Source organism: Monopterus albus, unplaced genomic scaffold (genome assembly GCF_001952655.1).
Source record: "Monopterus albus unplaced genomic scaffold, M_albus_1.0 scaffold194.1, whole genome shotgun sequence".
NCBI lineage: Eukaryota > Metazoa > Chordata > Actinopteri > Synbranchiformes > Synbranchidae > Monopterus > Monopterus albus.
The window spans coordinates 537,704-560,236 of record NW_018128074.1 but is presented as its reverse complement, the minus strand read 5'-3'; the positions used below and the strand labels follow the sequence as shown (position 1 = coordinate 560,236).

Sequence of the window (22,533 nt, the reverse complement as noted above, 5' to 3'; positions counted from 1 at the left end):
GATCTGCTTGTTTTCCTATTTCCTGTATTTGTTCCCTTTGTGAAGCTGCCGCGGCCAACTGTGCCTGGCCTCCGTTCAGATCTGATTCAACAAAAGATGTTGCAGCTTCCAATTTCCTTGGCCTTGTTATTATGTACACAGACCATTTTTTAAGGTTTTCATCATAGACACATCATCTGAATTCTGCTCAGAACAGTTTACAGCCTTGCTGTCCAAGAGAATTTGCCTGAAGCCCAGGTAACATTTTTCAGCATCATGCTTACTCAGTAAAGATCAAAAGTGTGGTTTGCTAGTATTAAATCTTTACTGAGCGATCGGGTGTTACTTCAAAGACAGCAAGAAGGAGATTCTTGGCTGTTTCATTATGAGAGTACCTGACAAAGGCGCCTCTCTGTGATTTAGATTACTGTACAGTTGGAGCTCTACTGGGATACCCCTGCATCTGCATATGTGGTTAGAAATGAAAGGAGGGATGCCGTTTCAGGTGGACCAGTTTGTTTCATTTTCTCTCTTCTAACACTAACCAGGAGTTTCTGCTCCACAGCTGGATTGTACTGCATCACTTCCACAATAAACTCTTGCTCTGTGACTTTTTTGGTTCTCCTCAGAATCAGAATCATCTTTATTGGCCAGGTGTGTCGGACACATCGACTCTCAATGTGTATGTACATATCCCCATGCAAGGGGCAAGTAAGCAGTAAACCAGCATAAGGCTGTAGAATACAACAAAATAAACAGTATTAACAGGCAGTAAACAATGCAGACAGTCAAAGGAATGCTCATTGTGAAATGAGATAAATAGGGATAAGGGATAAAAACAGAGTACTTAAAACTAGAGGCCTGTACGAGTCTGTATAATCTGTACAATGTATATTTACAGGTATTGCTCTGAGGGTTATAGACCAGTCATACTGTCTTGGGTTAAGTGTTCATCAGAGTGACAGCCCAGGGGAAGAAACTGTCCCTGTGCCTGGTTGTCTTAGTGCACAGTGACCTGTAACGCCGTCCAGAGGGGAGGAGTTTAAACAGATTGTGTCCAGGGTGTGAGGGGTCAGCAGTGATCCTCTCCACCCTCCTTTTGACCCATGAGGTGTACAGGTCCTCCATGGAGGGCAGGCTCACACCAATGACCTTTTCTGCAGTCCTGACTGGGGGGTAAGGTAGGAGGGCTCTTCCTGAAGTCCACTGTCATCTCCACTGTTTTGAGTGTGTTCAGCTCCAGGTTGTTGCAGCTACACCACAGGACCAGCTGCTCAGCCTCCCGTCTGTAGGCTGACTCGTCATCGTCTCGGATGAGACCAATGACCGTTGTGTCATCAGCAAACTTTAGGAGCTTGACAGAGGGGTCCTTCGAGATGTTGTTGTCTGAAGTACTAGATGGGTTTGGTAGGATTCATTATTGTGGATTAACAGGCTTTGGAGTAATGCATGGTTTAACTGCAGTTTTGACTCCTGCTGGCTCTGGATCCAGCTGCATAGCTACTCCTGGGGGTACAATGCTAAGTTTAGCCAAAATGTAAATGTTTGTGTACTATTGGAAGATATGGGGCAGGAAAGGGTGTGCTCTTCCTGTTTTGGAGTCCCCTAGATACCGTCTGGTCTCAGTGGTCCCATGGCTCCTTTACCCACATCAGTGTAGGCAATTGTGATGCTTGTCAGGTCAACTGGGTCCAGAATGATGTAATGACTAAACTGTCCATTTAAGACACATTATCTAGAGGGAGATTTTTCTTTTGCTCAAATCTTGGTTTTCACCATTAATGTATCGCCAACCTCTGCCTTTTCTTCTTCTCTTTCATCTCAGATGTACCTGTTTTTAGTCTTGGACACAGTCATAACCTTGGTGTAAAAATGGTAGCTTGTCCTTCCCGTACTTGCACATCGTAGCTTCCAGGACATGGAGATTTTGTGGCACAGCTGTAGAAACAAGAGTGTGACTCCACTTAGCTTGTCTGCTTCTTGTTTTCCTGTTGAATTACCCCAGAGGGCTGCATGTGTGACCGTGTGAGAGCTTCTCTTTATGTGACTCAACGCACACAAGTGGAGCGAGTGTGTCTGTAAATATCACATGTGCACACGTTAAAGCGGGATCTCTTGGCTGTATGAGATTATATAAGGCGCTGCTGCAATCTGTTAAAATGTTTTGCTCCTGAGTCAGAATACAGCTTACCAAGCCGTAGAATGTGTGTATGGCATCATGTTTAATGCTGTCGAGCAGGAGGTTTGGAATGCAAATTTAAGTGAGGCCAGGCTATAAAACCTAAAATAGGTTGATAAAGAAATCCGGGTTTTAGGGCTGAGAGTTTGTAACATTGGATTTAAAGTATGTTGTTTCTCTTGCTCTCTCCTTCACAGTGCAAGTGTGGTGGTAGGAGCTCCTAAGGCCAACACGAGCCAGGTCAGCGTCACAGAGGGAGGATCTGTTTTCTACTGTCCATGGAGCCTTGGCCAATCAGACTGTCACACGATTGAGTTTGATACTGCAGGTAAACCTTGTGAATGACACACAGGCAAACTGTGCATTCATGTGCTGATAGGAAGACCCGACACCTGGGACTTTTTAATCCAGTTGACCATAAAAATTTGATTTATCCATAACTGACCTTAAGTAGAAATACTAAATAAATGTGTTATTTGTGTAAGTGTGTGTGCAAGCTAACTTCTACAGCTGTTTGTCTTATTACCTGGTTGTTTGAGAGAAAATGAAGATGGTGTTTGAACTCTCTTAAATGGCTTTGTGCACTTTTGAAGCCATTTCCTTTCTGCTCCTGTTGTCAGCAGTGGGTGGGTCAGGCGCGAGTGGTCCACTCCCCTCCACTGGCTGCATTGATTCCTGGATTTTAGATGAGCCTTTTTTCCTGTTTGTGTCCCCTCTTCGGGGTTGGAAAGGATAATGAGGTGTTGAAGAGGTTTTTGAAGAATACTCCTTCCTTCCTCCAGGTCGTGTTTGTGTTGCCTTGCCTCGGGAGCTGTAGTGAGATAAGCAACCAGTAAACAAATAGATCAGACAAAGAAATGACCTGTTTGTATGACAGGTGAGACAGACAACGCCGGTCGTGACAAAAAGCCTCCAGTTGAGTCAGATTTAGGTCAAGTGACCTGGGAGAACATGAGGAAATCCGACAGGTTGTCTAAAGAATAGGATTCATGTTTCAGTGTGTTGACAGCATACCCATCGGACTGTTTTGCACAATGGAGCCAAATGCAGGAAGGGACAATGAAAGTGTGTAGTTCCCAGTTTTTAGACTGATCATGCCCTGAAAACACACAACATAGACACTCCCACACAAACCGTGAGAATCACAAATTTAGAGAGACGATACCACAACACTTTTGGCTGCTTTTCTGAAAAATCAAACCTAGTATTGCACGCCAGCTTAAATTGGCTGCCCGTTATGGCCAGTTGGGGAGAAATATTCTGCTGGGTTTTTCACAAGCCTCATTTAACAGCATTGTTTTATTGGTCAGTGCTGCTTCTTACCCTTTGCTCTACTAATTTTGCAACATTTTTCTTGCAACATAAGATGTGTTGAACATCCCTGGGTGTTGGCTGGAGGCCGCAGGGAGTGATGTCATAGACAAGCAGCGAGGCCTCATGGTGAAGGTTCGTCCCCTGTCTTGTCAGAGGGTGTCCTTCATATTTTTAAAGGGGCTTTGAAGGAGCTGAGTAGAGTGCCAGAGCTGGTTCTGACATCTGGATCATGGCAAGAGATTCTGCACAGTGGAGGATCACTCACTAACATGGACATCTGCATGCAAATGTGTCTGTGCCAAACAGCTGTTACATGGATGACATCTACTGCTGCAGTTCATTTTTCATAGCTGTAACTGTTTTCTTTGCCAATCCTGATACTAAAGGCTCAAGCAGTAATAAAGACATGCTGGAAGTTAAATATTTCTTTTTTTAAAACTTTCCTATCCTTGAATTCTCGTGTAAAGGAGCACAGCTACATTATATTTGATCTTCCACTGGTGTACTGCTATCTGTTATATTCCTATAACATAGTGGAGTCATAGGTCTCTCTGTGTCTTTTAGCTCTGACCACAGACTCTCTTAATTTGCCTTACTAATTGGGTCAAAGTGGCCAGAGGCCTCCTCCCATCCACTTCCTCTTCAGTTGAGATAAGAACCTGCCTATAGATCAGAGAATGTGAGAGGGGTGCATACAGGAGGGAGGCTAAGGCCAGAGGGGAGAAGTGGAAGGACGAAAGAAGGAAAAACTAGAGCCCTGTTCCTCTGCTCCGTCCCCCTCTGTTCCTCTGCTGCTGGTACTCCCACAGGGGCTGCTGATGTGATGAGTGAATCTGGCCATTTGTCTTCAACCCCACTGAAATACAAAAATACACACACACTCACAATGAGAACCCCACTAATGGCTGTCCTCTCGCATGCAGTTCAAAGACATGAGGTAGTCTGTGGATGCACTCCAGGCCCCCGCACACTTCTGATGGTCCCGGGAGAGACTGGGCCGGGCACCGTGTCACATCAGCACACTGAGCTCACCGGCCTCCCAGGGGGATTTTGCTTCGATGATATATTGTTGTGGCCCGTCTCTGGGTCTCTCTCTATCTCCAGTCTGAATCTCCTCTACTTTCATCTGAGTGACTCCAGCTGGCTGCGTCAGTTACAACAAACAGCTTTTCACTGACACAGAACCAATGCTGCCTGTGAGAAGCTTTCTTAGATTTTTAGGCGGTTACGTTGATGTGCTTCCTCTCCTTTACGTGGCCAGATTGACAATGACAGTCATGCATTTAGAATTACAGGAGGACTTTTCCTCTGCCACACCTGGTTGCCCTAGCAACATGACTCAAAACCAACCCAGTCACTGCCCAGCTCCTACCTTTCCCTTTGCACTGGGCTCACCTGAATTACAAAAATATTTCAAAGGTGCATGCTGTAAGACATACCATGCAGCTAAGGCACATTAGTTAAAAGTATAAGTTGATGTGCTGGTCAAGTTATTATTGCTGGTATGGCTGAAGGGCTTGTTTTTACACATGGACCTCTGAACACTTAATACACTGGGGGCAGGGCTGGTTGCTGTTGGCACATGATGAATAATGTTAGCAGAAAAATCCAGCGATGGAGATAAAGCAGAAATACAGTGAAATTATTAAAAATCAACTTGCAGTCTTGGATGAGGTGAGGCAGCACTCCCTGAAAGCAAAAAAGCGAAAGGCCTGTACAGACATCGTGACTCGGGTGAGATTATGTAAGAAAAATGAATAGGAAGAGGGAGATAATATTGAAAATGAAAATAGAGAAAGGGAGAAGTGTGTGCTTAAACACAGATGACTAGGAGGTTGCTATGAGGAAGCCTGGCCAGAGTGTGAATGTTTTCCTTGGACCTTGGTCCCTTCGCTGTTTCCACAAAGTCACGGAGCAGACCCCCAGCTCCAGGCTGCCTAGTTGGCTGGGAAGAAAGACCAAGAACAGACATGCATGGATAGGGAGGACTGACATACAGCCTGCTTTCTTCACATCCACATAAGTCATGATCTCTTGCAGTATCTATCAGTCAGTCCCTGGCAGATGCTGCTCTTCTTTTTTGCAACATGCCTGCGGTTTGAGTCTAGAAGGGAAATGTGTTTGAAGACTGTTAAGGTGGAATGGTTCTTTGGACCTGCTGATGGTGAACTCACATTTGCATGTCTATTATAAATGTGAGCTCATACACTGAATTTGCAATTGTATGAGCTATATGATGTTGACGAGACTTTGCTGCTTAATCAGTTGGTTTGCATTTCATCCTCTGCAGAGCAGATGCAACGTCTGTCTTCCAATAAAACTGGGTCTAAACCTGACTCCCCAGACCATCTGTCATGTCACCTGCTGCTGTCCAAGTGTTGAAGTGGGAGATCAGTGTTAGAGACCAGGTGGTCAAACAGAGCAAAGGGTCAGCGAGGTTAAGCTAGGCCAGTCCAGTCCAAACCTGGCCAAGCTAAGACAACTTCTATCTCTTGTACAGTAACTGGGTCGCAATACCATTCTTTTCACATTCATACTCTGATTGTCTTTGCATTAAGAAAATTGTGTAACTGGAGTCTTAAAGCTTCTTTCTGCCAAATGTCCAGATGTTTCCAAGGGCCTAGAAGGGAGGGAAAGGCAGAATTAGGATATTTGAGGTTCAGCTGAAGGAATGTGTGTTTGATCCTACTGTAATTCCTCAGTGTCATTTTTTTCTCCGTGTTTCCCAGGGGATCGCACCGTCAAGCTCAACGACACAGAACACCAGGCTGATTTCAAGTCCCACCAATGGCTTGGTGCCACAGTGCGTTCCCACAGTGACACAGTCCTGGTAAGGTGAACGTCTCAGTGATGATTTGGGGAGAAAACGTTATGATTAGAGCTTTCAGTCAAGCCTACTCTGGCCACATGCTGTAACTGTGTGAGAAACAATCTACTTTAAGTGGTATCTCACTCATATGTCATGTGGACTATGTGTTTTGTTAGATGTTTTGTCTCCCAGGTTATTATCCATTAAGCTGCTGTCATTACTTCCAGTTTTCACCTCCATCCTTGTCTAACTGTAAAGAAATCTGTGTGCTCCTTATAGAACAGGCTGTTACTCTGCTCCACATGTACCACCGATCTCTCACTGAAACACTCACCCCATCCATCACCCCATCTCCTCTCACTCCCTTTCCTCCCCACCTATCCATACCTTTCTCCACCTCTGCTCTGCACCCCAGGCCTGCGCCCCTCTCTACTCGTGGCGGACTGAAAAAGACGTCCCTCATTCTGATGTTACAGGAACCTGCTACCTCTCAGTCCGTAATTTCACCAAATTTGTGGAGTATGCTCCCTGCCGCACAGGTAACTGTCACCTTGACATTAACATGACACAGTGTAATGCCTTGAAACCAGAAGATCTGGAATATCCTGAAATCATTCATGATGCATCACTGTGCTCTTGTGTGTTTCAGAGCTTAGTGATGCGATGGGACAAGGATACTGTCAGGGAGGATTCAGTGCTGATTTTACAACGGTAATAAGTGGGTAACAAACCACCGGATGTTCTGGGATAATCTTTTTTTTAATTGTAGTAATTCGAGGTTTTATCTTTTAGGATGGCAAAGTAGTTTTGGGAGGGCCAGGCAGCTACTACTGGCAAGGTATGGAACAGTTCAAATCAGGAAAACCAAGCCTTAGTATGTTCTTCCAAGTTTATTTTCAATACTGTTTTTCTCTTTGGTTTTGCTTTAGGTGAGGTGATCTCTGCAGCTAAGGAGGAAATCATCACAGCCTACTACCCAGACTATTTCATGCAGTCAGTGAAGGGTCAGATCCAGACTAAACAGGGCAAGTCTGTTCATGATGACAACTACCAAGGTAAGAGAGCCTAACTAAACTTGGTGCTTTTCTGGTGAATGCATATTCAGTTTTTTATTCGCCACTCGGGGTGATATCGCTACCCTTGTGTTGTCTACAGGCTACTCTGTTGCTGTTGGGGAATTCAGTGGTGATCAGGTGGAAGGTAGGTCCATAAAATCCCACAAGGCCCATGTTAGGTGAGGCGTACAGAAAGAAAAACACATAAGGGTAATTATGTACAGAAGCAGTGCAAATGCTGCAGTTTAAGTGAACATTAAATGAAGCGAGCTACAATATTTGACATGATTATTGAGCTGGAAATGTCATCAATACCAGAATCCTCTGTTCCTCCTGCTGTGATTGATCCATATTTTCCCTCCTAAATCTTTGCTTCATCTGTTTGTGCTCTCAGATTTTGTGGCTGGTGTTCCAAAAGGACTGATGCTTTACGGTTTGGTAAGAAAGCTCAATCATCACCTCATCTTGGCTTTCATTCTAATGCTTTTATTATGGGATGCCTAGGCTTTAGACTCGGGACTGATTAAAAGCAAAACAAATAAAGCAGACCTTCATGATGCCGTCACAGTGGGAATTATTTTTGCTGTGAATTCCATACCAGAGACTTTGTTATTTTAGACCCCATAAAAAGCCATTTAGCATATGTGGCTGCTGTGTTGCAGGTGTCCATTCTGAATGGTACAGATCTGAAGACTATGGTTAACTACACCGGTGAGCAGGTGAGTCAGAAACCTCCTGTCGTCGCCCTATGCAGGAAACACCTTCACGCTCCACTGTTTTCATTGCTCAGCTCCTCACAAGAACTCTTAATTTGCTGAGTTTGCAGCATTCTCTTTACTAGTTTTTGGAGTCTTTCTGGTTTTGCTGTGAAGCTCAGCCATTGAGGGAAAGGTACAATGGTAATTTGTGCAAATGGTTCAGGGAACAGAAAAGCACTGAGCACCAGCGATGACTGACTCAGCTGACTGAATAAAATCACAAGAGCATTTTCTTACATTCACTTGTTGTTGTATTCTACACTGTCTGTGCTCTTTAGACTGAGGTTTGTGACAGATGATTCTGAAAACAAGACTGGAACAGGCACAGCACCAAACTGGGCCTAATCTGTAAAACCCATCAAGTCCTTGTGTTTCCCTTTATTCTAGTAATGCAGAAAGCTCATTCGAAGTTTGCATTATGACTGTTTTGTATTAAAGAATAAACCAAATCTTTATCAAGTTAATGCTTTTTGAAAAGAGTGTTTTGATTATGCAGTCATGGAAATGCTTGTTTTTACAGATGGGATCATATTTTGGCTACACAGTTGCAACAGCTGACATCAACAATGATGGGTGAGTGTTCTTTCTCTACCTCTTTCTTCTGTCTTTGCTAAGTAATTATCTGGCACAGTCTAGATTAGATGCCACCAACAACTCATTACAGCTATAACTGTAGACTTCAGCTGGTCTGAGATTAAATGGGCTTGTGTAAATCTTCCTTTTTTGTCTGCAGGATGGCTGACCTGCTGGTAGGAGCTCCCATGTTCATGGTCCGGGGCTCTGATGGCCGCCTGGAAGAAATGGGCCGGGTCTATGTTTACCTGCAGCGTGGCCCCCTGAACCTGGAGCTCCATCTACCTCACCCCACAGGCACCCAGGCCTTTGGGAGGTTTGGCAGCACCATTGCACCACTGGGAGATGTGAACCAGGATGGTTTCAATGGTAAGAAAAGTAGGAGAGTTGGGGTGGTGGTGGGATTTGTGAACTGAATTTAGTTAATGCAATGATGCGTTTACTTGTACTTGAATTCTATTCATAGTGTTTTAATCACATAGTAAAAACTGTAGGTAGAATTGGACTCGTTCAAAATCAGGTTTTAAGCTGTTAAAAGTACAAAAATAATAATTAATAGCAGGAATTCGGGTAAGCAGAAACTATATATGGCAATGAACCACTGTTCCCACTTTATTCTGTTACACACATACAGTAGTATGATTAGTAAGTGTTTTTGTGTTGTGTTCCATTGTTACCCTTTGCCCTTTACACTAGACTGATGTGACCACAGTTTAACTGGATTTTTCAAGAAATTATAAACAAATTATTATTTTTCCACAGTTTCTATCTCACAAAGCATATTTACATTTAAGCATAATGGTAAATGTGTATTTTGAAAAAAATCTATGATGGTGTCCATTTTCTTAAACTTTGGCAGATGTGGCCATTAGCTGTCCATTTGGAGGGGAGGATCGGCGAGGACAGGTCTACATCTATAACGGATACTCAGAAGGACTCAGGGAAAAGCCATCTCAGGTGATCACTGGCCAGTGGGCGGCTGGGGTCATTCCTGCCAGCTTTGGATTTGCCCTCAGAGGTGCTAAAGACCTGGACATGAATGGCTACCCAGGTGAGTTAGGCTGCTGGTGTGTAATGGGTGTTTAGTCTCTTTTAGTATGTTTTCTAATTCTGTCTGTTTATGTCCTCAGATCTCATTGTTGGTGCCTTTGGTGTTAATAAAGCAGTTCTCTATAGGTATGTTGCTTTGAATCTATACTGTATGTAATCATGCAGGCTATTTGTTTAAAGCAATAGTTCAACATTGTAGGAAATGTGCTTATTTGCTTTGTTGTTAAGAAAGTCAGTGTACCTGTTTACACCTAACATGATGCCGGAGCTACATAACAACTATCATAGCCAAGCATAAAGCCAGCTCTGTCCAAAGGTAAAACATCTGCCTAGCAGCACACCTAAAGCTCAGTATAATTCACTATATCTGGTATTTATTTGTTTAATCAGAAAGAAATGCAGGTCACAGCATTGCTGGCAGATATTTTAACTTTGGACAGAGCTTGCTAGCTCTTTCCAGTCTTTATGCTAAACTGTCTTCTTAACAGACAGATATGAGAGTGGCTTCAGTCTACTCATCTTATTCTCAGCAGGCACCTACACATACTCACAGGCCACTTTATTAGGGACCCCTTAGCAATTTTATGCAATTCAATGCAACACTTCCTCCTTAACATCTGTGTTCATGAAGCTAAGAATGTTTCATAAATGTGTCATAAATATATAAATGCAATCATATGTTTATTATTGAGGCCATAGTTAAAGGTGGTGTTGTACTGGACTACATTATATTCAGAGCTTCATAAACACAGATGTTAAGGCGGAGGTCTTGCATTGAAGTGCCTACAGTTGTACAGGTGTGCCTAATAAAGTGGCCCATGAGTCTGTTTCCCAAAATGTCAAACATTTCCTTGAACACAGTAATCTTTGATGAATGAGTCTTTATTCCATGTTCTTTCTGTTACGTACAGATCACGCCCAATAGTTCACACCAGTGCCTCTCTGACAGTTTCCCCTACTGTGATTAACCCTGAAGAGAAGAACTGCATCATCACCAGTGGAAACACCAGCGTTCCTGTTTCCTGGTGAGCAGTTCATCCAATACCACATTTTTCCTGTGACACTGCTTCTCTGCTGGGATTTGTTTGACCCAGCTGCAAAACACGGGCTTCCCCATTTCCCTCATACATAAACACTTCCACCTTGGAAGGAGGTTCTGATAAGGAGCATCCACTCCATCAGCAGTCATGGTATTAATTTGTACAAAACTTATCTTTCAAAATTTCTTCCTATCACTCTGTTTCTGTCGAGGAGCAGTGAAATAACACGGTGAATAGCAGCATTGTTAGCTGTTTTTGGCCTCCTTCAAATGTGCACGGGATTCAGTTACAGGGAAATGGAGCGGAAACAGATGATGCTTGCTTGCTGCTCGACATGGATGACATTATGCTCACGTGTCTGCCCTCCTCCCCCTTCTCCAGATCCTGATCTATAAAGTAAACGCTTGTATACTGTACACACGTGTCTTGATTATGCTTTGTTGCCTGGTGATGAGGAGTTTTTGGTGGGGAGTAAAGGAGAACAGAGGGGAGCAGAGTAAGGGCAGGAGGGAAGGGGCTGGAAGGTTTTTGTAGTTAGCTTGAATGAGATATTGTTTGGTGTTGGAACACAGCTGGGAAACATCAGGACACGTAGACTCCCGTGAGCGTGCACACAGGGGCATATACATGTAGTTATTATTACTCCTCCAAAGAAGTCCTCGTATTTTCTGCCTCCTCTTTCACGTTTCTTTCCTTTCCCCTGTTTTTTTTTTCCAGTAGACTCTCCCTTTTGCATGCTCACTTCTAGTTTCTTTTTCTTTGTTGGTCTTGTGTGGAGTAAATGGATCGGGGGTGTTAAGGCTACAGATTTTTGGACAGCGGCAGCATGTTGTGCAGCTGATGTCATGGGAGAGCTGTATAGAAAGCCATTGACTGGTCAGCACTGAAACCTGAGTCGCTACCCAATTTCACCCTTCTTAACTCTGCTATTTCTTTGTGTGTGTGGGGGGGGCTGTGGGTGGAAACGGAGACACACACTGATTTATCAGCCCGGCTGGCGAAAGCGGTCAGATGCCAGTATGTCTGCAAACATTTGGCATTTTTTTCATATTATTCATAATTCCTTTGCGTCTTGTACCTTGTAATGTGAACCATGTAAGGAGCTGAGAGGAGTGAGAGAACAAATGAGGGCAAGTGACGCGTCTTGTGTGTGCAGTATATTTATACTGAGTCTCTGCCATACATGAATATGCTTCTCTCATCATGCCCTTGTCCCTTCTGTCCAAAACAGCGTCAACTTGAGTTTCTGCATATCTGCTGAGGGGAAGCACCTACCAGGCATCCTAGGTGAGCCAGTTTTCCACATCTGCACATTATTTCAACTAAGGAAACTGTCAAACCAGTGCTAATGTTTTAAATCCATAACACGTTGTAGGTTGTTTTGTAGGTGATGTAGCATTTGGATTTTGTTATGACAAAAAAAGTGAGTGCTTCATCCAAAATGTCTCCTGTGATTCACCTTTGATGATCAAACCTCTTCTGTGCTTAGTCCCTGTCCATATCAACCCTCAGTTATTACTTCTGATTTCTCTGACCTCTATATACAGCACAAGCATTACCTGTGCCATTATGTATGTTACACTGACTGCATTGTGAATGCCTCCGAGTGTCTATGGAGGTCTGTTTTTAAAGCTGTCATTACGTGACTCACGAACATTCATCACACCACCAGTGCCCATTTATGTGTGCGTTGTGTGTTCCAGATTTCCAGGTGGAGGTGCAGCTTGACAGTCATAAGCACAAGCAGAAAAGTGCAGTGAAGAGAGCTCTGTTTTTGGATTCCCAGCAGCCCTTGCTCCAGAGGAGTATGAGGGTGCGCCATGGCGAGCGCATCTGCAACCACACAAAGATCTACCTAAGGGTATGCCTCCTCTCCCACTAGTAAAAACCCTGTCTGTGACTGTGATTACACATCCTATGACTAAGCCTGTGTAACAGTCATAATAAAGTAAACCAGCAGTAAAAGTAAAATAAAAAACTGAAAAGTAGGTTTTTTTTTTAAGAAAACAATATGAATGGGTAGCTGTATTTTTTAAATGTGGTCCCAGGAAATTCTCAATCGATTGTCACATTTTATACAAGTTGCATTTCATAAAACCTCTATGTGCTTCTTTTACTGCAGGATGAGAAAGACTTCAGGGATAAACTCTCTGCCATTTATGTAGCCTTGAACTTCAGCTTGGATCCAAAAGCTGCAGCTGATTCCCACGGCCTGCGGCCCGTCCTCAACTATCAGACAACCAGCGCCATTGAGCAGAAGGTACACTGACATGCGACTCCTCTCCTCAGCCTCCTGTGCAGCACAGTTAACTAACCCTAGAACTGTCTACAGAGCTTCCAGCATCAATATATGGTGCAGCAGTGTTCTCTAATAATGTACATGTGGTATGTGGATCCTTAGACTCATTCTCTGTGAGCTGATGATAAGAATGCCCCCCACACTGAGTAATCATGTAATCTCTGGCCAGCTACTCACTGATTTGCTCCGTCCCTGATGAAAGAGCGAGTCTGTTCTTTTTTTAATGTAAATTTTAACCTACTCTGCTGGGAAGAGATCTAGGGTCTGGAAAACTGTTTTCAAAATGAAAATGTGAGGCATATGTACAGTTGCGGGTTTTGCTGCACCAGGAGGAAGAACCCTCAGCTGTGTAACGGTGCAGAGGTGAGTCGCTCCAGAGATGCAGACACAGAAGGTTTGTTGATATTTCAGGGTGGGACAAAGCCAATCTGTTTGCCCATCTGGTCGAAATCACCCTGCATTTAGCCAGGTTTCCTCTGGCAGTGAGTAGAGCGGCAGTTCAGTAACAGCCATTGGACGGGTGCACTTGGGGAATGGAAATCATGGATGTTTTATCTCCTCATGTTTTTCAGTTTCTCTCTGTATCTCAGTGTGTTGCTGTCTTTTCCCTACTGCATCAAGACTGATCCCTCTTATTGATGTTCTTCCTAGATATCTAAGCTGTTGGGCTTCCAACAGATGTGGTTGATTGCTGAACCAAGACATTGAGACAAGCCTGAGATAAATTAATGCCCTAAAACTGGATAAGTCCTTGTTGCCAAACACCCAATGAGGGCAAATCAGATATGTGTATGTGTGTGTAAAAGGGGAGTGGGAGCAGCATCAGATTGCCAACATATTTTATTGATTTTGCTTTATGCTGTGTGAATGACAGAAGTGATAAACAGTTGAACTCCCTATTATACCACAGCCTTGGACTCACACTATCAGACACATGATGCTCTGTGCATTTCCACATATGCTTGGAGAATATGCACCAGGCCATGTAACATTTCACTGACTCTGCCAAGTTCTTACTCTTCAAGCTGAAGTGAGAATGAGAGATGGTGGATGTGTTTGGCACAGTTTCACCCTCTCATCTTAACACATTGCATATGTCTCCGTGAGGACATATGGCTTTAAGATGATCTACTAATTGGCACCATTCTAGACACCATTATACAAAGGATCCCAGTTGTCACCTTTTTGAACTTGGAAATGGCTGAAGCTGTGCATCACTGCCCTCAAATGGCTGTGACTGTGATTACTGGATACACTCATATTGTAACGTTTGATTTCTCTGCATGATGCTTGTCCTCATTATGTCACACGTTGATGTCAGTGTTGTTGTTTATCTCCAGCAATGGGCCAAGACAGGGTGCACCTCCGGCCAAGTTGTGCGTGGTGGTTACCATGGTGTCCATAATTAGAGCCCCCGGATGGTGTAATGATAAGGGGGGTGCTCTTCTCTCTCTAATCTCCTCCTCCATTTCTATTTATTGTCTTCACCGTCATGAGCATCATCATGCTGTTCACAGTCGCAGTGGGATGCGATTAAGCGCTCCGCAGGTCTTTCCCTGCTGCTGCCCTGCCTGACGTTCAGCGGTCATCCACTTAACTGACTGTGTTTCTGCTCCTTTCTTGTCTTCCCCTCCACTGTAATCACAGAACCCTCACTTCAACAGAGATATCCTATGTCTCAGTAGGTTTCTTTAGGTTTTACTCTCCTCCCTCTCCATATCATCATATACAGCTGTGGTTCACTGGGTGGTGTAGTGTGTGGTGAAAGCGTGGTTCGCCACATAGTGTTGTGATGTGGGACGTTGGTAAGAGCTGGGAACTGGCAGCTGTATGCTTAGCTTCACAGGAGGATGTCTTCTGGCACAGGCTTTGGCTTGGACCCTGTTCATCATTTCCTTCTGTGACACTGGAAACACAGAGCATATGCGATGCGTACTGGGACAGCTGGTGCCGGGGTGTGTGTCTGCTCCTGTCATGACCTCACTGAGTCAGTCGTTGTTCCTCTGAGCCACAACAATGTTTTTAACTGTCTGATATGTAGTCACAATGTCTTGTAAATAAAGGGAACTGCAGTCCAGGTGTGTGTGTGCTGGGTGGTGGTCGGGAGGCAGGGGTGGAATGCATTAGTCATACCACATGTTGCATCTTGCCACACTGATCCTGTTGTCTCCTTTGAGCAGATATCTGATTTATCTTGTGTCTAATTCTTTTCACATGTAGAAGTGTGTTTTCAGTCAGAACCTGCTATACGGTCATCACGCATTTGTCAAACTTTGATCCCCCAAATGTGCATTTCCTAGGCTCAGATTCTGTTGGACTGTGGAGAGGACAACATCTGTGTTCCTGACTTGAAGCTGACAGTCCACGGGTGAGTCTCTTCACGTCCTATATACTTCTAAAAATCCCAAATGCTTTGTCTATTTTAGCATACCAGAGAGGGACTGTTAATAGCCACAGTGCTGCAGCAGAGGAAGGGTACACCATCCTCAGGACCCAGCTCTACAGGTGCTATGACAAAGAGTGCAAAAGACAGGAGATATGAAAGGGATCAAAACACTCTGCCTGCCACTCTTTGGTTTAAGAAATCTGTTAGCATTTTTCTCAAAAATAACGCCCTGTCTGTAAGTCCCATCTCTGCTCTGTCATTTTGATTTCACATTCCTATATTTATCTACCATCTGCCTCCATTTTTTTTCAATGTATGGCTGATCCATCACCAATGGAATAACCTGCTGTGACCAAGCGCTAGTCTTGTGCTCCATCCAAGTGTACCTCTACACACTGAGCAGAAGAAAGCGTGATTAGTGCAATTAAAATAGTAGTTTGATGGTTTTTGTCTGCTCTGCAGCAAACTATGGGACCCTAATAGTGGTGAGAGGGGTTGACAGGATGGCCATGCTTTAGTGGAATTTCAGCAAAAATGTATCCATCATTCCTGCAGTGTTATTTCTTCTATTCCACTGCCAAAGCACATAACCTGTTAGACCAAGGATGCCTCAGGGAAGCTTTAAGGCTCTTGTGGTGTTTTTTAATTTTGAGCCTTTGTTTTGTTTAGAAGTGCGATGCCAGCTCGAATCGCACCACGGCTGACTTGCAGTCCGACACAGGATCAGATTCAGAAATCTTCCGTTTTGTTCTCGCTTTCTGAGACTGGGCTGTAATTAAAAGCATCTGTGTGGACCCTCCATCTGGAATTTCTCATTGTTCTTAGCTGGGAGGTGGAGGCAGTGAGAGAAATCAAGGAAGGGGGAGGTGTTTAACAGAGCTACACTCTGTGGTACATGTGTGTGACTTCATTACCACATCAGAAGAGTTTCCAGTTAATGGTGGGCAGGGTTATTAATTAAGTGATTCATCTTAGCGATGTGCTTTATAGCTTGAAAAATGAAAACGGATGTGACCAGAACAAAGCTGCAAATGTTTTAGTTTCATTAAAGCAACAGCAGTTTTTTCCCACTCTACTGCCCACAAACACAAACACAGTAGCACATTGTTTAGTCAGAACATGCGAACACTGCTTTGTCTATATTTATGTCTTAACACAATTTAATGTGACCACTGACTCTATTTGTAATCCATTTTTCTTTGGTTGGATTCTCAGGGACAGGAAGGAAGTCTCCTTGGGTGATGACAACTCGCTGACTTTGACTTTCAACGCCAGGAATGAAGGTGGGGGCGCGTACGAAGCAGAGCTGTATGTGGTGCTGCCCCCTGAAGCTGACTACAGCGGTATTGCCCGCAATAATGAGGTGAGCAGAAATGCAGAACACAGAGAAAGCCTCCAACTTCCAGGAACCAGTACGTCTCTCGGGACATGATACCAGTTGTCTTTGACTGTGGATCTACCAGTGTGTCCCCTTGTTTCCCAGAGCCTGACCCAGCTGACCTGCAGCTATGAGACAGAAAACCAGACTCGATACCTCAGCTGTGATCTGGGCAACCCGATGAAGTCTGGTACCAATGTAAGAACACCACTGACCTTTTGCTGACCCCCCCCTTCTTTTTTTAAGCTTCATGCCTTACGAGTTAAAGGTTTGTAGGATATGGCGCTGCATCTGAAGTATAGTAGTTTCAATAGTAGTTTAACACTGTGTCATGGTTTCTTGCTTTTTGTAGGAAAAAGTTTTATGCCGTCCACAGGTTGGGTGTGAACAGGAAAAGTCAGTATGTGTCAGGAAATGTGACAGGAAGCCCAGATTCTATCTGTTCCCCTTTTTTAACGACGGAGTCACAAACTGCCATGGAAAATCATGGCAGTTGTGACTGAGGTCTGTAGAGGAAGACTGACTCAAAAACAAAGACTTACTTCTCCATTTTATAAGCACGTTGCCAAAGAATCTGCATCTCTGAAGCCTTCAGTTTGTAGTATTATTATTGTAATTTAATGAGGAAAAGGAGAAGCAGAGGGACTGGCTGACTGAAGGAGAAAACAAAATGTTAATATCACCATCTGATAAAAATCTCTGTGCACAAGCCTTCAGAGGGGCTTCTGCACCAAACAGGCATACATACAGATTCTATGGAAAACAGATGTATCTGGAATGACAAGTCAGAGCAGCACTGTAATTGCAGTATCTCAACCTCACACAGATTTTCCGTAGTGTTACCTGCTGTGTTCTTCTGTTACATGTTAGATTGTAATGGAAGATATTAGGGCTTGTGAATGACTTTTTTACACGATGATAAGATGATTAACATGGCGGATCATTTTCTTTGCAGCTGTGGGCAGGTCTGCGCTTCACAGTGCCACGGTTGAGAGACACACACAAAACTGTTCAGTTTGAGCTGCAGATTCGCAGGTACACCTTGATGTGAACACACAACTGAGACACTAATGGAATATTTGTGGATCCGGCAGCACTGACCTCTATGACATCAGCTCATCAGAATTCTTTTCTTCCTCTCTCTCTTTCCACAGTAAGAATGAGAACAACTCCCACAGTGAGGTTGTGCCCTACAAGCTGGAGGTGATTGTTCAGGCTGATGTCATTCTACAAGGGTGAGTTGAGTGGTAGGATTCCCTCATTTGAAACTTTGGAATTTCATTTTCTAGTTTCTCCCTATACATGCTCTCACACCCTGGCATCTCGTATTTAGTGTGTCTCGACCAGATAAGGTCTTCTTCCCGCTGGCCAACTGGAAGGTGACCAAAAGCTATGAGGTGGAGCAGGACGTTGGGCCTGCAGTGGAACATATCTATGAGGTAACCAGCCATAGCAGTGCAGAGTCACTGGGGCTGAGCAGAGAGCACTGGAAAGCAGATCCTACTGTTCATAAAGCAAGTTGACTTCTCAGGGCAGCAGTGAAGGAAAGCCAAAGGAAAGCTGTTGTGCAGATTCACTTGGATGAGAATAAATAGTCCTCTACGTTAGGTGACCAGTTGTATATTAAAGAACTACATCAGTTATGAACATTTCAGCGTGGGTAAAGATCAGTTGCAACCTGTATATAGTAGCTACAACTAAAATATGAGACAGTCAACCTGCTCTTGAAGTTCTCTAATACTTCACTTCTTAAACTTCCTATTTTCATTTTCCAGCTGGTGAACAACGGGCCCAGTCAGATCAGCCACACCCTACTCGAACTGCGCTGCCCGCTCAGCATTCAGGGCCTCGCTCTCCTTTACCCTCTGGAGTTCTCCACAGAAGGACCCATCAACTGCACCTCCAATAAAAACATGAACCATCGACGTCTCAAAGTGAGTGACACGTAGATGTGCACAGATGTACACCTCTCAGGGTCAGATGAGGCAAAATCACACAGTAAAGATCTCCCACTGATTCCCAGTCAGATGCATTATTAACAGCTGGGTGCTCCCACTGGTTGCCCCACACCCACCTTCTCCTCCCAGCTTCTCAGCCCCACCCAGGACGCTTACCCACGGCTTTGAAGTTCCAGCTCTGCCCTATGCTCAGCACAGCTTGATGAACCACCTCACTAGGCAATACACTCACTCATCTTCAACATCCAGTGATGCAGCCCTTAAATCAAGTTGTGTCGTTGGGATTCTGTGGGCAAAACATCTCAGTGCAGTTGTTTTTGTTTGACAAATATTGAGCAGGGTCATCTGTCTTAGCTGTAATCTAATGTTTATCCCCCTGGTGAGTTGCTAAGTACATTGCATTTCCACGGGAATCCATGTGTAGCGGAGCTCACATGCTTCTGATTAATGACATAAAGCCTCAGGGTCATGCTAACATTAGGCTTTACAGTGTCAGAAAGGGTGGTGTGCTCTTCCACTTGGTGAGGCCCATGTCTGTGTTGTCCTAATGTATGGTGTGTGTGTGTGGTTGTACTCTCCCTTTAGCTCCAGCACTCCTCCACAGAACCACCGGTTCTGGCACTCAAGGCCCATGAACACCGTGTTGAGAGAAGGGATGTCCACAGGAACCAGCTCTCTCATTTGACTAACCTGGTAAGATACTCGGAGGAGAATTGTCACATTGTATATAAATAGAGTGCCATATGCCTGAATGAACATTATCACGTGAAGAGACGGGGTCTAATGCAACAGTGACTGATTTGAATGCAGGGGGCTGAGGAGCTTGAGTTTGCAGTTTAGGGTAAATGTGGTTATTTTATTTTGTGTTACTCAGAAGCAGGTCATGACTCTTAAGTGTGCAAATCTGAATCCATTTTGGTGACCCTGTTCTTACACGAGGCTCCTGGGACTGGGTAATTAGATTACGATGTTGGTAAAAGGACACAGGTTTGTCTCATTGTGGCAATTAACATTAAAGGAGTAGTGGTGGAGGGCTGGAGAGGCTGAGAAGACGTGGGGTGTGGGAGGCTTTTTGTCAGAAATGCTCTGTTCCTTCCTAAGTTTTGGCTCTGGGTGTTGGCCCCCACACACTAACTATCTGCCGCCCTCTGTGGATACCTGCCTCCACTGAAGAGGCCTGTTGCTCCTACCTGTGCTCATTGATCAAGCATGTCCAATAACATGTTGGTATGAAGGACCCTATTTTCCCTTGTTCCTCTCTGCCTGCACTTTGTTTTTTACACTCAGTTGGGCAGATATCTCCAATCAAAGTCTGTCTTGGTTAAAGTGTGTTAGTGCTAATAATGCTTGGATGAAGCTGACGGTCTAGGTCAGAGTGTAAGAATTTAAAACGACCCGATTAGTCGTTAACAAGCTGTGCTATGTAAAGAACAAAGGACAGGCTCTAATCGTGCAAATAAAAAAAAAAAAACATGTCACTTCATAATCATTTGGATTTATTCTTTTAAATTTCTTCATACTCTGTGTGTTGCAGAACTGTCTGTTGAAATACATTGGTAATTATTGTGTAAGCACTGGTTAAATATTTGGTTCCATTATCTAGTGTGAACCTCTTTGTGTGTTGTTAGTACCTTGTGGTTGCCAGGCTGTGCTACATTTCTCTAGCAGCTATTTATCCTGCAGCAGGACACTGCGTTCTGTCTTTTTAGCTTATGAATTCATCAGCAAGTCCCTGTGATGGACCACCTGTAGAGAAATCAGTGGAGACTCTGGACTGACATCACTTTGTGTAACTAAAGACTTGATGGTTTATTAAAAAGTGTGAAACCCACAGCTATTTAATACTAATGTTTATAACTGCATTATTAGCAAATACAAATGATAAACATCAGCCAAAGATGTTTTTCACATCTCATTAGAGAAAAAGTTATGAATGGCTTATGACTGATCTATAAACATCTAATACAGCCGTTAATGTATTCTACTTTTTTAAAGGTTTTAAAAGATAATATTAAAGAGTGCTTTCATATTTATGGATTTAGAAATAGCCTGCAACTAATGATTTTTTTGACTGATCAAGTTTCCAAAACTGGAATTGAATTACATGAAATAAGAATTGGACTAAATTTACAAAGACTTAAAACAGAAAATTCCTCAGATTTGCAGGAAATCAGTGGCGATCTCTTCTGTCATTGTTTGGCATTTTTGCTTTAACTCCGTATAGTGATCATCAGAATTTTCGCGGTTCCATTTTCTGTCAATCACCTAATTGATTAATCAGCTAATGATTTCAGTGCTTTGTGTGTAGAGCAGCTGTGTAAGTCAGTTTGTGAAGTTGTGGGAACAACCTTTGTGCCTCCAAAGCTCCAGATCCTGACCACATAATCCCACCATGGAGGTGAGACTTGAGTCTTTGGTGTCGTTGGCACTGGACCATGGCCATGTAATTTCCGCAGACCTATGCCCGCTGCTCGGGGGCATCCAGGAGGTCTACCAGAAAGAAGTGCACTGTTACACTCCCTGTTTGTCTGAATGGCTTCATTACATCAGTCTCAGACTGAGACTGAAGGAACCAGGTGGTACTCTCCTCCTGTATTTTCCCTATGCGGCGTAATTAAGTAAACAAATAAGTTCCCGTAGGAAACCCACCAAAACCTCTCAGTCTGGGGGCGGTCTGGCTACAGAACCACCTCTAAAGCACACTTTGTTTTAAAATGTTAACTGTACCAAGCTGCATTATAGGGATCTAATTTAGGATTGTGTACAATCCTGAGACAAATGGGCTGGTCTTAGTGGTTGGGCAGTAATGCGGAGAATGGTACACATTGCATTTTACAGTCTCATGACATTCCTACAATCTAATTCAAAGCAGGCGTGGAATTGGGATCACTGGGCTCTTTGTTACATTTAGTGAAACTACAGGATTAACAGTTGTTTGTCCTTTTCATCTCTACTTAAACATGTTTCACTTTTTCCTGTGTGAGTTCTACCTGTATATATACGTCCTGTGACTGTGGATTTGAATTAATTAATTTTTTTGTAGCTGCTATTTATGCACAAACATGACATCAGTAAAACTTCTTTAGCATTAAATTAAAATAGTTTAGATTCTTTCTTTCTGTTTTTCTAGTCCTGCTCTAATGCAGACTGCTGGACACTCCAGTGTAAAGTGGGTCTTCTGGAGAAGGGGACAACTGCTATCCTGAAAGTGCGTTCCCGCATCTGGGCTGAGACCTTCACTGAGGTTTGTGGAAGACGACCTTTGCCTTACAAACTCACTTGACATTCACAGTACAGATCCTTCCAGATGACAAAGGCACGGCAGGGGAAAAGGCTGCGCGCTATACATTAGTCTTTTCCCTAATGATGTCTGCATATTTTTTTTATGTCAAGCTTTGGCAAGAAGCAAGAAACCATTTTAGGAACTTCAGATGTGTGGTTTGCAAAGATAAATAGCTGCAGTTTTCAGTCTCATATACAGTATTTGTTTTTGGTGACTGGGCATTGGCATCGTTTTGGCTGCCAATATGCACAGGCTCACATATTCGCATCAACAAATAGGATGACAGTTGCTAGCTGAGAATGCAGATTGCTCCAGACTGGCTGTGCAGAATGCAGCTTCTACCAGTTTACAGTTTTTTTAATGCCTTCCTGGCATGACTAGGCTTACACCCCCTGCATGCTGTAACACCTGGCATATGTGTGGATGTACCAAAAAATCATTATCTGGTAGTCGCAGCTTCTCACAGGACAGG

The 22,533-nt window shown here is 43.7% G+C and overlaps 1 protein-coding gene across 1 annotated transcript in view; it reads left to right on the top strand.

Moving 5' to 3' along the window:
• Window positions 1-22,533, top strand: part of itga5 (integrin, alpha 5 (fibronectin receptor, alpha polypeptide)) — a 33,469-nt gene that overhangs the window by 7,554 nt on the left and 3,382 nt on the right. Inside the window, exons 2-27 of the mRNA XM_020617795.1 lie at window positions 2,356-2,486; window positions 6,202-6,302; window positions 6,697-6,820; window positions 6,931-6,992; window positions 7,074-7,119; window positions 7,211-7,336; window positions 7,437-7,481; window positions 7,731-7,774; window positions 7,999-8,055; window positions 8,615-8,667; window positions 8,828-9,036; window positions 9,527-9,718; window positions 9,798-9,843; window positions 10,629-10,742; window positions 11,989-12,044; window positions 12,461-12,618; window positions 12,880-13,017; window positions 15,357-15,424; window positions 16,658-16,805; window positions 16,926-17,018; window positions 17,776-17,855; window positions 17,975-18,055; window positions 18,154-18,259; window positions 18,596-18,754; window positions 19,364-19,471; window positions 21,909-22,022. Of these exons, the coding sequence (XP_020473451.1) occupies window positions 2,356-2,486; window positions 6,202-6,302; window positions 6,697-6,820; window positions 6,931-6,992; window positions 7,074-7,119; window positions 7,211-7,336; window positions 7,437-7,481; window positions 7,731-7,774; window positions 7,999-8,055; window positions 8,615-8,667; window positions 8,828-9,036; window positions 9,527-9,718; window positions 9,798-9,843; window positions 10,629-10,742; window positions 11,989-12,044; window positions 12,461-12,618; window positions 12,880-13,017; window positions 15,357-15,424; window positions 16,658-16,805; window positions 16,926-17,018; window positions 17,776-17,855; window positions 17,975-18,055; window positions 18,154-18,259; window positions 18,596-18,754; window positions 19,364-19,471; window positions 21,909-22,022 (2,659 nt within the window). The remainder of the gene's footprint in view (window positions 1-2,355; window positions 2,487-6,201; window positions 6,303-6,696; window positions 6,821-6,930; window positions 6,993-7,073; window positions 7,120-7,210; window positions 7,337-7,436; window positions 7,482-7,730; window positions 7,775-7,998; window positions 8,056-8,614; window positions 8,668-8,827; window positions 9,037-9,526; window positions 9,719-9,797; window positions 9,844-10,628; window positions 10,743-11,988; window positions 12,045-12,460; window positions 12,619-12,879; window positions 13,018-15,356; window positions 15,425-16,657; window positions 16,806-16,925; window positions 17,019-17,775; window positions 17,856-17,974; window positions 18,056-18,153; window positions 18,260-18,595; window positions 18,755-19,363; window positions 19,472-21,908; window positions 22,023-22,533) is intronic.